Source organism: Zophobas morio, unplaced genomic scaffold, assembly GCF_036711695.1.
Source record: "Zophobas morio isolate AGI-343-1 ecotype UQ-CSIRO unplaced genomic scaffold, CSIRO_AGI_Zmor_V1 ptg000024l, whole genome shotgun sequence".
Lineage (NCBI taxonomy): Eukaryota > Metazoa > Arthropoda > Insecta > Coleoptera > Tenebrionidae > Zophobas > Zophobas morio.
Genome location: NW_026972129.1, coordinates 3993821 through 4007010, shown reverse-complemented (window position 1 = coordinate 4007010; position 13190 = coordinate 3993821). Strand labels below are relative to the sequence as shown.

At 31.9% G+C, this 13190-nt stretch overlaps 1 protein-coding gene across 1 annotated transcript; it reads left to right on the top strand.

Moving 5' to 3' along the window:
- Nucleotides 1–4235: 4235 nt before the first annotated feature.
- On the top strand, nt 4236–12927 carry LOC135135039 (ATP-dependent translocase ABCB1). Its single transcript, XM_064063981.1, has 19 exons — nt 4236–4363; nt 4624–4703; nt 5737–5806; nt 6046–6339; nt 6509–6609; nt 6938–7109; nt 7192–7506; nt 7562–7786; nt 8782–8907; nt 8963–9601; nt 9659–9826; nt 10135–10239; nt 10295–10456; nt 10507–10710; nt 10768–11006; nt 11119–11278; nt 11334–11732; nt 11783–11929; nt 12612–12927. The coding sequence occupies exons 2-19, from the start codon at nt 4633–4635 to the stop codon at nt 12807–12809; spliced, it is 3795 nt and encodes a 1264-aa protein (XP_063920051.1). The 5' UTR covers nt 4236–4363; nt 4624–4632; the 3' UTR covers nt 12810–12927.
- Nucleotides 12928–13190: the final 263 nt, after the last annotated feature.

Here is a 13190-nt window from a genome sequence, read left to right as displayed (position 1 = left end):
AGGAATCGAACTTTTGCAAACATATTTACTTCCCGAGCGTAAGCTAAGGAAGTATTGTAGTCGAGTCCATTAGGCGACTGGCTACTTTCACATTTTCTCGATGTGTTATGTTCCTTGGAATACAAAAACAGAGGTCTCCTATTTCCTTCTCTCTATCTGTCTATCTGTTTGTTGCTCTCTCTATGTGTGTGTGTGTTTCCCGTCCGTCTGAACTTGTATTAATTACACAAATTATCTCCGAAACTGTAGGACCAAATATTGTCAAATTTTATATGGGTATTATGAATAGCATGTAGATGGTAAAACGCTAACCAAACTTTGTCTAATCATCCCTACCAACCATGTGATGACGTCACCTCAAAATTGTACATAGTAAATGGGTTTTAAATTATACAAAAAACAGAGTCCTACACGTGCAGTTCATGAAACCTTGTGGAGTTTTTACCTAAGACATTCAGATTTTTGGAAAAAAAATTCAAATTGTATAACATTTTGCAATTTAATTTTGAAACTGCAAATCCGAATGCTCTGAAATCTTGCAGACGTTGTTCTAACCAAAACATATGTCTTTATCCCTCCAAAAAATTAATGACGTTTCTCAAAAAATTTTATCGAATAAATTCTATTGAGAATATGTAAAATATGCTGAATATATACCCGTGATTTACCATTTGATTTATATTTTTCAGAACTGCTTATATAGTATGTCTCAAAAAAATAATCAGGGAGTCAATTTATTTTATTAATTAAATCTGGATCGGCTCACTCCATTTTCTGTAAATTCGGGAATACATACTGTTATTATTAGTATCACACTGCACCCATCCAAACTGATACACATGCCCTTGGGAAAATGTTGATGACGTCATCACATAATTCTGTAAAGGAAAAACTTATTTGAAACTTACCCGTACCACGCTTCTTTGCATTTACTTTAACATTACAGTACCTATACCTATTTATTTTAACTTTAGGGGTTCCCAAAATCAAATTTAATAATTTTTCGAAAAAGCTGGATAGCATTTATTGTACTCCAGGAGCGGGGAAAGTTCTGTCGAAATAATCTTCGACCAATTTTTGTTGTCCACTATGCGGAGGTAAATATCTTTTTAAATTTCCGATTTTGTACAAATTTCACTGTCTATTTCCGCGTATGAGAGGATCCGTTAAAAAGAGGTTTGGTTATAGTATATTGTATTTCCTATATAATAATAACGATTATAAACAAAATGTCCGCTATTTAAAGGTGTCCGCCATTTGGAGGTGTCCGTTAAGGGAGATTTTGCTGTACATTTACATCAGATAACCAATAGTAGAAAATGTATTGTTATCAGTGTGCAGTGTAGTGCTAAATTTCGATTGTTTATGTTTATACATCGAAAAATATGTCACAATTAGCAGGTAAGTACGAGTAGCAATTTGTTTAATTTGAATGCATCTGTTTCCTCAATACAGGGGACTAATTACTAATTAATCCACAATGGACTAAAATGTTCTGAATATTATTATTATCATAATTCTTACTTTATTGTTATTAAATATCGATGGGCGCATTGTAGGATTTTCAAGAAAATGGGGTGACTCGTTCTTAATTTGATAAATAAAAAGTTAGAGATTGATTAGCTTTATTAAATTTATTTTCCCCTAAAAAAAAAAATGAAAAAGAAAAGTACACATACGAGGTGGAGTCGAATGCGCGGCAACTGTTCACGCATCTCCGCGCAATTCAGCGGTTCTGTTTCGAAGGCCACAGCCTCCACACGTACACCGCAGCTTATAAATGGTTATTAAACGGTTTGAAATTTTTTGTGAAAATTTTGATGCCTTGGATAACAACTCCATGCGGACTCATAAACCACAAACACAGGAATGCGTTACTGTATAAAATTTTACTGACTTTTCCTAAAAAAAAAAATTGAGGGGGCGTCATGAAATTCTTGGTGGAGTTGATTAGTCGAATTTTGGTTGTCGTTTTACCATCTACATGATATTCTTAATATACTTTACATTCAAAATATGACAACAATCGGTCTAGTAGTTTGAAGATTATCTGTTAATAAAAATCCGTACAGACGGAGACAGACAGACAGACGGGCGGAGGGACAAACGGACAGACAGACAGAAAACATAAAAGTAGGAATGGCGATGGGCTCAATTACTACTTCCTTAGCTTACGTTCGGGAAGTAAAAAAGTAAAGAACAAACGAACGTTAAAAATTAATTTTTCAAGTCTGATCATACTATATTTAAACCGATTTAGTTTGACGCACACTCAATTCGCAGTGGAAAATATAAGCCTACTACAGACCTGGGCTTTTTTCAAACACATGGTATATAAAACTTTATGCGTTGTGAGCTGCAATATTCTATTTCATTCAATGAGTTTTTATTTTTAGAACTGATTACACAGAAGCCTGAAAAAATGAATGTACTGATTTAACGAATCTCGAAGGTGGCTTATCTAAAGGTAGGTATTCATTTAGCGTGCATGTGTGATTAAGATTACTGATTACAATCACTCGTTTCATTAAAATTTCAGGTCACTAAAATTTATCATCAGGTTTTTAACAGTTCACATCTGAACTTCTAGGAATACTGTAATTGTTACGATTAGTGTTTCATTGTAAATATTCAAATTAACACATTTATATCTTACCTAAAAGTCGACCACCTAATGTCAAAATATCATTAAATAAATCTTTTGAAAATAGTCACATAGGTAAGCTTCCAGTATGTATTGTATTATGATTCAAAAGCGAAGGGAGAAAGAAAGAAAGAATAATGATTTGTTTAATGTGCTAAACGACAAACCATGAAAAAGTTCACTTTTCATAAATAATTTCTATATTTCATCTGGAGAAATCTGAAGTTTTTGGGTCATAACATCAAAATACGGCAATCTATTCAAACAAATTTTTGTTGATAACTGTGAATACACTACTTATAAATATCAAGTGACGATGGATGCATTTTTAAAATTAAAACTGTACATACAAATTTTTGTATAAAGTCTTATTTTAACAGCCGTTTTTGAGTTGTGTCAGTCAATTCTTGAAAATATTTACATACATATTTAATTTATCCTAAATTTTTGTTAACCAATTAAAAAAGATTTTCGAAATATTCCTTTTTACCCCTACTAATAGGTCGGGCTCCTTGATTCCAAGAGTAGCAATAATAGCAGCAACAAAATTTTGCCAATATTTAAAAAAATATAAAACAGCGTGTAAAGTAACTTTTCTTTTCGTCAAAAATATTGTGTACATTTTTCATCTTTGTTTTTTCACATTTCTTGTCTAATTTTTATCGTAGAATAGGTACATACTTATTTGATTTTAATTAAAATAAACTTGTTACTAAAAAAGCAAATAATAATAATGATGTGGCAAAAAAAAGTTATTTCAAATTACCGATATTTAGCGACTCTTGTCACAATCCCGTCACAACATTTTGAAAATATTATAAAAAAAAATATGTTTTGTATAAGTCAAAAATAAAGCTCTCCATACAAAATTGGTTTTAGAATGTTCATATTTTCTTGCATACCTTCCCTGACGGTGGATTATTTCCCTGTGATTAGTTAGATTTCCCATATTTTTATCGAAACTCAGTGAATTCGTTTTCCAAATTTTTGTTCAAATATAGTACATATTTAATAGTAAGGTTTTTTTTAACAAAACAACCAGAAAGTCTGTGCTATTTTAAAGATCTTTTTTTACAAATCTATAATAAAAACATAAGTCAAACAAGAAACCGAATTTTTATTACTAAACAGTAAAGAATGTGTAGTAGTATCTAATTTATGGCAATATCTTTATTACGAGACAGCGGATGATCGTCGGTATAGAGAAGGTCAAACTCGGTACAGCTCGTGCGGGATGGGAATTCAGATTTTAGAATAGAATAACGCTGCTTCGTTGCACTCTGCTGTTAATTCCTGTTCCCATTTACTTACCCGTTTTACTAATTAAGTTTTCGTTAATTGTATTTATGGAATAAGTGACGATTAAATTCAGTGTGATTATCACCTGGGACTGAGTCCCAGCGATCCAACGCGTCCCCACCTATCATCGTGACGTAGCCCGACAGAAATCCGATGTCTATTTATTACGCTGCTCGAATTTTTGATCAAAATGATATAATCCATATTATCAGATAAATTCGTCCAATAGTTATATTAATCAACTTGTGATAACAAATGTATTGTTCTATATCAAACGCACTCTTTTAGATTACAAACTAGATCATTACTGAAACTGGTGATGTATAGTCACTGACGATTAGGTGTAGTGGTGTTTGTTATATATACTGCAAACAATAAAGTAGAAGTTGTGAACATCATACAGTGTTACCTACGTAAAAAGTAAGTCTACACAAATTAAATAATAAGAGATCTCTCGATATTTTTTATACAATAAACTCTTGTTGCCTAATCTGCGATGGCAAAAGTATAATGTACACATTATTTAAAACGGTTTTACCGAAATCAGTATTGATCGATTTTGTATTATTTGTATCCTTTCCGTTGAATAAGTATTAGTTTTGTGGAAAAATATTAGTACTAGTTAAATGCCAATGTTATGCAATATTTCAAAATACAGTAAAATATGATTTTCATTTTAGGGTATTACAATGGGTAAAAAAGTGTACGAGTTAGATACGAATCCTGATGAGAAGGGTGGAAAGAAAGATGCTTTGACACCGTAAGTATAAATCCACCCAAAGATATACAAGTCCACATAACGCTACTGTACAGCACGTGGCCTTAGAATTTGATCTGCTGACAGCAGATAACAAGGTTATTAAAGTTTGTAGAAAAGTAAGACGTCTATCTACAATCTTAAAATCTTACAATCTTAAAATACCATTAAAATAATTTAAATTTAAAGTAAGGGCGAGGAGGTCTTATAAATCAGATTTTCTTTCTTTTATTAGATCAATCATAATCGTCTGTAGCAGAAATTAAAGTCATTTCACGAAATTCTGAATAATCTAGTATGCGTAGAGGTTCCAAAAATCCATTTATGCTGGAATACTCTATGGTTTGCATTTTTTTTTTTTTTGATGAAAGTGTTGCTTACCTTGAATCATTTCTATGGCATGAGTCTAACACACACAAATAAATTATAAGTTTTTTAAAAGAAGTCAATGTTCCTCTTTTTCTTAAGAACCGGATCAACTGTAGATTTATTAAAATTGGAAACTATTTCTATACCAGATGTACAAAATTACATCATTTTGTTTATTTTTCAATATTTCATGAGTATTTTTAAAGTGTTAACCATAAATTCACCGCATTCCTACACCAAAACATTTATCTGCTGATCGGATCAAGTCTTAAACCTTACATAAATAGATAGAACTGAGTCCCGACTACCCATTGATTAAATCAAGGTTATTTGTAAATTTGCACATATTGACATATGCGGAGAATGACATAACTGTTTTAGTTATTGGGTGCAATGACAATTTTACATCCCTCGCTACGTATACGCGGCTGTGACTGTAAATAATACAACGCACTATTAACTGAAAGTAAAAATTCAGAACTGCAGTTCAACTTTCACAAACCGCCACTAGGGCAGGACACGTACCAATTAGATAGTTAAAAATTCCGAGAGTTTTTCACTCACTTTTTTTGCATCAGTTCTAAAATTATACAAAATGTAAAGATAGACAAAAAACGAAATAATAATAATTTATTTTTTAGAAAAAAATAACTATTAATTTTTTCAGCGATTTTACTGACCCCAAAGAAAAAGACGCGAAAGAAGAGAAGATTCCTCCAACAGGCTTTTTTAAATTGGTAAGTTTGAAATATTCCATGTTCAATTGTTCAGTGATAGATTTTTTTTTCTGACATTAATTTCGATAGTTAAAAACATATTACAAAGTAATGACTATTTAAATCTAACATTCTCTTTATAAAATATGTATTGTATTACCATAGTTGACACAGTTCAAAGTAAAGTGCATTACAAAATTGGTTCATCTCTCGCGAAATACAATGTAATATTTACATTTTTTTTTTTTGTTTTTTTTTAGTTCAGATACGCCAGTGGTTCCGATGTATTCCTAATGTTATTAGGAACCTTGGCAGCAATGGGTACAGGTGTATTACAACCATTAAATACACTATTGTTTGGTAATCTAACAGGAAGTATAGTGAAATATGCCGCAACACTAGGAACGCCTGATCCAGATGCACTTGCAAAAGCTGAAGACGCATTTATTGATGACATCAGAGATTTTGCAGTCTACAACAGTCTAATAGGAGCCGGAATGCTCGTTTTAAGCTACATCTCTACAGAATTTTTTAATTACACAGCACTAAAACAGGTACAAATTAGTTCTAAATCACAAAAAATGTAGTATTCTTACGCCTCAGTTATTTACAACGAAACTTTTCTAAAATTTGATAAAACATAAAGATGTCAAAATGTTTAATCATTCATCCTGCGTAAACAGTCCTGATACTGAAAAATTAAAGTGTATTTTTGAATTTCAGATATTTAAAGTACGGTCACTTTATCTGGAAAAAGTTCTTAATCAAGATATATCTTGGTACGACCTTAATAACACCGGAGATTTTTCAAGCAGAATGTCAGAGTAAGTACAACTGGTATCAAAGAATAACATAATTCCAAATATTGTTGTTGTATAATGATGCACAGGCAACAGTAAAAACTACACAAAACAAAAATTCAAGAAGATGCAAACAATGATTTAGTTAATTTATTTTTATTTTATTAAGTTGTCCTGCAACGACGGAGACTTGAACATTTCATTTTTTTAACTTGAAAAATTGTGTTTAAGTCTCCTCAAGTGAAAGGTAAACAAATACACTTTAGTAGATGTAGAAAGATTTACAAAATGTCGTAAACTGTAAATAATTTTTTCTACTTTTCTTGACAGTAACAATATTATATTTTTACAGTGACCTTTCAAAATTTGAAGATGGCATTGGAGAAAAGGTCCCAATGTTTGTTCATTTTCAAGCAGCATTTGTATCATCGCTTATTATGGCTTTAGTTAAAGGATGGGAACTTGCACTTATCTGTCTCACTTCACTACCTGTATCGATGATAGCTATTGGAATTATTGGTGTGGTATGTATTGATTTACAATATACATTACATTTACAGTTCCTATATTATGTTGCAAGAAAACTAAATAAACATTAATGTTTAGCTATCATCAAAAATAGCTAAAAAGGAACAGGATGCTTATGCCACTGCTGGGTCTATCGCAGAAGAAGTATTTACATCAATTCGAACAGTTATAGCCTTTGGTGGCCAGCACAAGGAAATAACCAGATACGATCGCGAGCTAGAGTTTGCAAGAAAAAATAATGTTAAACGACAATCAATGACTGCAACAGGATTTGGTTTATTATGGTTCTTTATTTACGGCAGTTATGCACTTGCGTTTTGGTATGGAGTGAAATTAGTGTTAGAACAAAAAGGTGATCCCGATGCAACATACGATCCTGCAACTATGGTGACAGTACGTCTTCCCAATTATTCCAAGCATTATGCATATATTGTGAATATGATTTAAGGTCTTCTTTAGTGTAATGACTGGAAGTATGAACTTTGGAATTTCATCACCTTATATAGAGGCTTTTAGTGTAGCAAGAGCAGCTGGAACAAAAGTTTATCAAGTTATAGACAATATCCCTGTTATTAATTTATCCAAAGGAAAAGGAGAAACAATTCAGAATCTCAAGGGAAATATTACATTTAAAAATGTCAGCTTTACTTATCCGTCCAGACAAGATGTTCCGGTAAGTGTAGATAAATTCACTTGTAAAGTTTTACTTTGACGAACAAAATCCTACCTCTTTTTTTCATCATACGGGTTTAACAAAAAACTTTGTCTAAAGAGTAGTCTTCAAATAAAGAATGAAATTACAAAGCTTTAAACATAAGTTGAGTGAAAAAACATGAAAACATCAACAATAATTTTTATAGTATGTCGTTAATTAACCAAAAATAATTTTGGCCACAGTGTCCAGATCAATCGTCATATTAAAATTTTGATTTAGTGATTGACATCTTGAAATGACCAATTTTCTCATGTTTTTTGAATAGCACTTGATCTGTATTTTACAACATTGTTTTAATCAGCTGTCTTGTAGTATCAAATTTGTTAGGGTTTATCTCATTAGATTTTTGTTATTATTGTTAAAATAAACCTATTACAAACTTGACAACAAAAGAACTTAAAAACAAGTTCTAAAATATTGCAAAATGTAAACCAGGGAAAACTGACAATTTACAAATTTGATACCATGCATAAAGAAATTAACAAGTTCAAACCCTGTTTATAGTATTTTTCATACGCATATTTTAAAGAAAGATTACAAAAAATTTTATGCGAAATTCCAAACCTCTATCTCCAAAAATGGTGAAGCTGTGAATGTTTAAATACAAGTATAATGTTTTTACATAAAAATGAAAATATCTTGAATATTGTCCATAAAAAACCCTTACGCTCACATTTTTTTTTTGTTTCATAGAGAATTTAAACCTAAAAAAACATCTAGAACATTCCGTATAAAACTTAAAAGTTACTTTTAAATGGAATAATAATTTTAATTTGTAGTCCTAAATGAGCTTCAATAAAATGAACCAATTAATCTGTTGAGTGTCTGATGTTCCATCAGCAAACCACTGAAACACTAATTATTATTGTTAATAGTTACATCAGTTTCACAAAAAATAGTTGCTTGATTAAAAATTTGAACAGTTATTACAAAACTTTCTTATCTAATTTCAGATTTTACAAGGACTTGATTTAACAATAAAATCAGGCGACACTGTGGCGCTGGTAGGAAGTTCTGGTTGCGGTAAATCAACTTGCATACAGCTAATTCAACGATTTTACGATCCACTCTCAGGAGAGGTAAGCAATTAGTTTTGTCAAGATTGAAGCAACTATTTATGACTAAATAATACAGGTTACTCTTGATGGCAAAAATATTAAAGATCTTGATCTTACTTGGCTACGAAGCAACATAGGGGTTGTAGGACAAGAACCAGTACTCTTTGGTACAACGATAATAGAAAACATTAGGTATGGCAACCAAGAGGCCACAGACGAGGAAATTAAACAAGCAGCGATAAAAGCTAATGCACATGAATTTATCAAAGCTCTTCCTTCGGGATATGAAACTTTGGTCGGTGAGAGAGGAGCACAGTTGTCTGGCGGTCAAAAACAAAGAATAGCAATCGCTAGAGCTTTAGTTAGAAATCCTTCCATTCTTCTTTTGGATGAAGCAACATCAGCTTTAGATACAAGTAGTGAAGCTAAAGTGCAAGCTGCATTGGACAAAGCTAGCAAAGGCTGTACAACTATTATAGTGGCTCATCGTTTATCAACCATTCGCCATGCACACAAAATCGTTGTTATATCGAAAGGCAAAGTTGTTGAGCAAGGTGAACACCACGAATTAATGGATCTTAAAGGAGAATACTTCAAACTTGTTACCGCGCAAGTTGGCGCAAGCGGAACCGAACATGATAACAAACAAGATGATAATAAGCAACTTGTGGAATTTGAAGATTTGCGAAAGGCTTCTGTCATAAATAATGCAGAAGTAAGTGCTTATGTACAGGTTTTTGAGGCAATATGATTACCGTTAATTATATTACAGGATTCCGAAGAAGTAGAAGCAGAAGAAGATCACACGAGCGTGTCTTTATGGGAAATTGTAAAGATGAATCAACCCGAGTGGATTTCTATTGTCATAGGTTGTGTTGCGTCTATCACAATGGGTTGTTCCATGCCTGCATTTGCCGTTATATTTGGCGATATAATGGGAGTAAGTGTATTCGATCATTAAAAATATGTTTTAGAATGATTTATTGTAAAAGAGGATGTTTACAAAAAAAATAATCGTTTATATACGACTAAATTATTAAAACATATTAGTAGTTTTATGACCACATTAGTAACTTTTTCTAAGCAACGTATTTTTGTTTAGTTTGTTCAGTTATCACTAATTATATAGAAGTATTTCTTTCAATTTGGATCCAATATTTATTTTTTTATTTTTAAAATCCTATTAGGTAGTTAGCGAATCTAATTAACGATATTTATTTACTACAAATATATATTTTTTACCTACAGGTATTAGCCAAGAATGATACTGACCTCGTTCGAAGCGAAACTAACACTTACTGCATATATTTCGTAATTGCTGGTGTTGCATCTGGAATAGCAACATTTTTACAAGTAAAGTTGTTACACTTACAAATACGTTTAATTATTATACGATAATACTTTCTAGATATTCATGTTTAGTTTAGCCGGTGAAAGTTTAACTAAGAGACTTCGTAGCTTGATGTTTCAATCTATGTTACGCCAGGAAATGGGATGGTATGATGTAAAAGACAATGGTGTTGGCGCATTATGTGCTAGACTTTCTGGAGAAGCTGCACATGTCCAAGGGGTATTTTCTTGGTTTTCCAATTTTTTCTTCAATTATATTTAAAATTTTAGGCAACTGGTCAAAGAATTGGTACCATTTTGCAGTCAATAGCTACGTTGGGACTTTCAGTGGGATTATCTATGTATTATGAATGGAAACTCGGGCTTGTCGCACTAGCATTCACACCACTCATCCTCATTGCCATATTTCTGCAACATAGATTGATGACTATAGAAAACGACGCTCATCATAAATCTTTGCAAAAGTCAACCAAGGTACATACAAAGATTTCCCTACTACTAAGTTACTTATTATTTGTTTATATATTACAGCTCGCTGTTGAAGCAGTAGGTAACGTCCGAACTGTAGTATCTTTAGGATGTGAAGAAACTTTTCATAAAGTCTACATTTCTTTTTTAACTCCACACCACAAGAAAACTCTACGCAATACTCATTTTCGAGCAGTTGTCTTGGGATTAGCAAGAAGTTTGATGTTTTTTGCTTATTCGGCTTGCATGTATTATGGAGGTTTTCTTATTAAAGATGGATTACCATATGAAGATGTATTTAAGTAAGTTTCTAAATCTGCAGTCATTAATTACTGACAAAATACAAATTACTAATAGTGCAAATTTTGACACAAAACACGTATCTGATTTTTTAACAAAATAATAATATTTTAGGGTGTCACAGTCGCTTATCATGGGAACTGTATCTATCGCCAATGCTTTGGCATTTACCCCTAACTTGCAAAAAGGTTTAACTGCTGCAAGTAGAATTATAAGACTGTTGAATCGAGTTCCTCTTATAAGAGACGAAAGGGATGCAAAAGATCAAAACTGGGTAATTAATTTAAACATTGTTTGTGAACGAATTATCTAAAATGTTGGGATTTCAGGAAAGTGGTAGTATTGAATACAATAGTATATATTTTTCATACCCAACTAGACCAAATATCTCTGTACTTAAGGGTATAAATTTATCTGTCCTGAAGGGAAAAACAGTAGCTCTCGTTGGACCTAGTGGTTGTGGAAAATCAACTTTAATACAGTTGATTGAAAGGTTTTACGATCCTATTGAAGGTAACCTTACAGTCGATGGAGAAGATATAAAGAATATTAAATTGGAATCCCATCGTTCACATCTTGGCATAGTTTCACAAGAGCCAAATCTTTTTGACAAAACAATTGGAGAAAACATTGCATATGGAGATAACTCTAGAACCGTTGAAAACGATGAGATCATAAAAGCTGCGAAAAACGCCAACATTCATAATTTTATTTCTTCTTTGCCTTTGGTAATAATTTCTACTCTTTGTGAGCTGTGAATATTACGTTTAATTTTTAGGGCTATTCCACCCGACTTGGAGAAAAAGGAACACAATTATCAGGCGGCCAAAAACAAAGAGTTGCTATTGCTAGAGCTCTCGTGCGAAACCCAAAACTCTTACTGTTAGACGAAGCAACGTCAGCTCTTGACACAGAAAGTGAAAAGGTATTGTTTTTATTTTTCTTATAAACATTTCAAAATAACTTATTGTCAAACAAACAAACAAACAGGAAACTGATTCTGCCTTCACTTTTAAAGGTTTTAGTGTCCTATAGTTAGTATTACGTTGTTTATGTTTTTCTTATATGGTAAATAATTGTATGTAGTGCATCTCTTTCATTTTCATAAGCTGTTGCTTCACCAATTTTTAACATGATCCTTACAGTTGAATTTAAATTTTAATATCTTTATGAAATAAAATATTAATTTTCCTGATATTTAGCAAAATGTTACACTTCAAGTTTAATTAAAATTTATACAGGACAGTAATGCATACTATTCCGAAAGGCCCCAAAAAAAACTACAATTTAACTCTCAAAAACTTATCAAACTTAAGCAGACATAGTAAAACATAGGCACGTTCAAAGCACTTAAGGAAGTCCCTAAAAACCATCGCTTCAATCACTTTAATGGAATGTTACTGCAATTTTTTTCTGAAGTTGCGACCTAACGCTGTGACCTGTTAAATACGTTTAATGAAGCCTAAAGGCAATGTGATGGCCATAGCGCACTCAAACTATTTTCAATCATTTGTTATTTATATAAAGTACTCTTTAAAATAAAGTGCATATTAAGAATACTCTTCAGATAAAAATAATGCATTAATAATAATCACTTTAAATTTTAGGTTGTACAAGAAGCATTAGATAATGCCAAAATAGGACGAACGTGTATCACGATTGCTCATCGTCTGACGACTATTCAAGATGCAGATGCCATTTGTGTAATAGACAAGGGAATTGTATCGGAATTGGGAACACACTCAGAACTATTAGCTAAAAAAGGACTTTATTACAAATTACATTCGTTGCAAAACAAAGATTAAGAAGTCACGGTGAATCCTACACTAGAGTATTTATTTATGTATATTTTTAATTATTTGTGTGTGTCTGAAACTTGTACATTGTGCTATAATATCTCTCAATAAATTATTTTTGTAAATATCTGTATGGTTCTTTTGCTACTTACCGAAACTTTAGAACGGGAAAATATTATATACATATTTATAACTGTTAGTTAGAGTGGACCCACTCCTTTGAAAATGATTAAGTTACATAGAATTATGAGATCGAAATCAAAAAGTACTACTTGTTTTGTGTAATCGTACTTATAATATTACACATATTAGTAAAATTGAGATAGCACACCGCATAGGAATATGAATGCATCTAAAGACAAAGACTAAGACGCAATTTACAGAAGCTCA

Coding starts and splice junctions, on each gene's coding strand:
- LOC135135039 (XM_064063981.1), top strand. CDS start 4,633: ATGGGTAAAAAAGTGTACGAGTTAGATACGAATCCTGATGAGAAGGGT. Junction 7,110..7,191: donor CTATTGGAATTATTGGTGTG/GTATGTATTGAT, acceptor ATTAATGTTTAG/CTATCATCAAAAATAGCTAA. Junction 9,602..9,658: donor CTGTCATAAATAATGCAGAA/GTAAGTGCTTAT, acceptor ATTATATTACAG/GATTCCGAAGAAGTAGAAGC.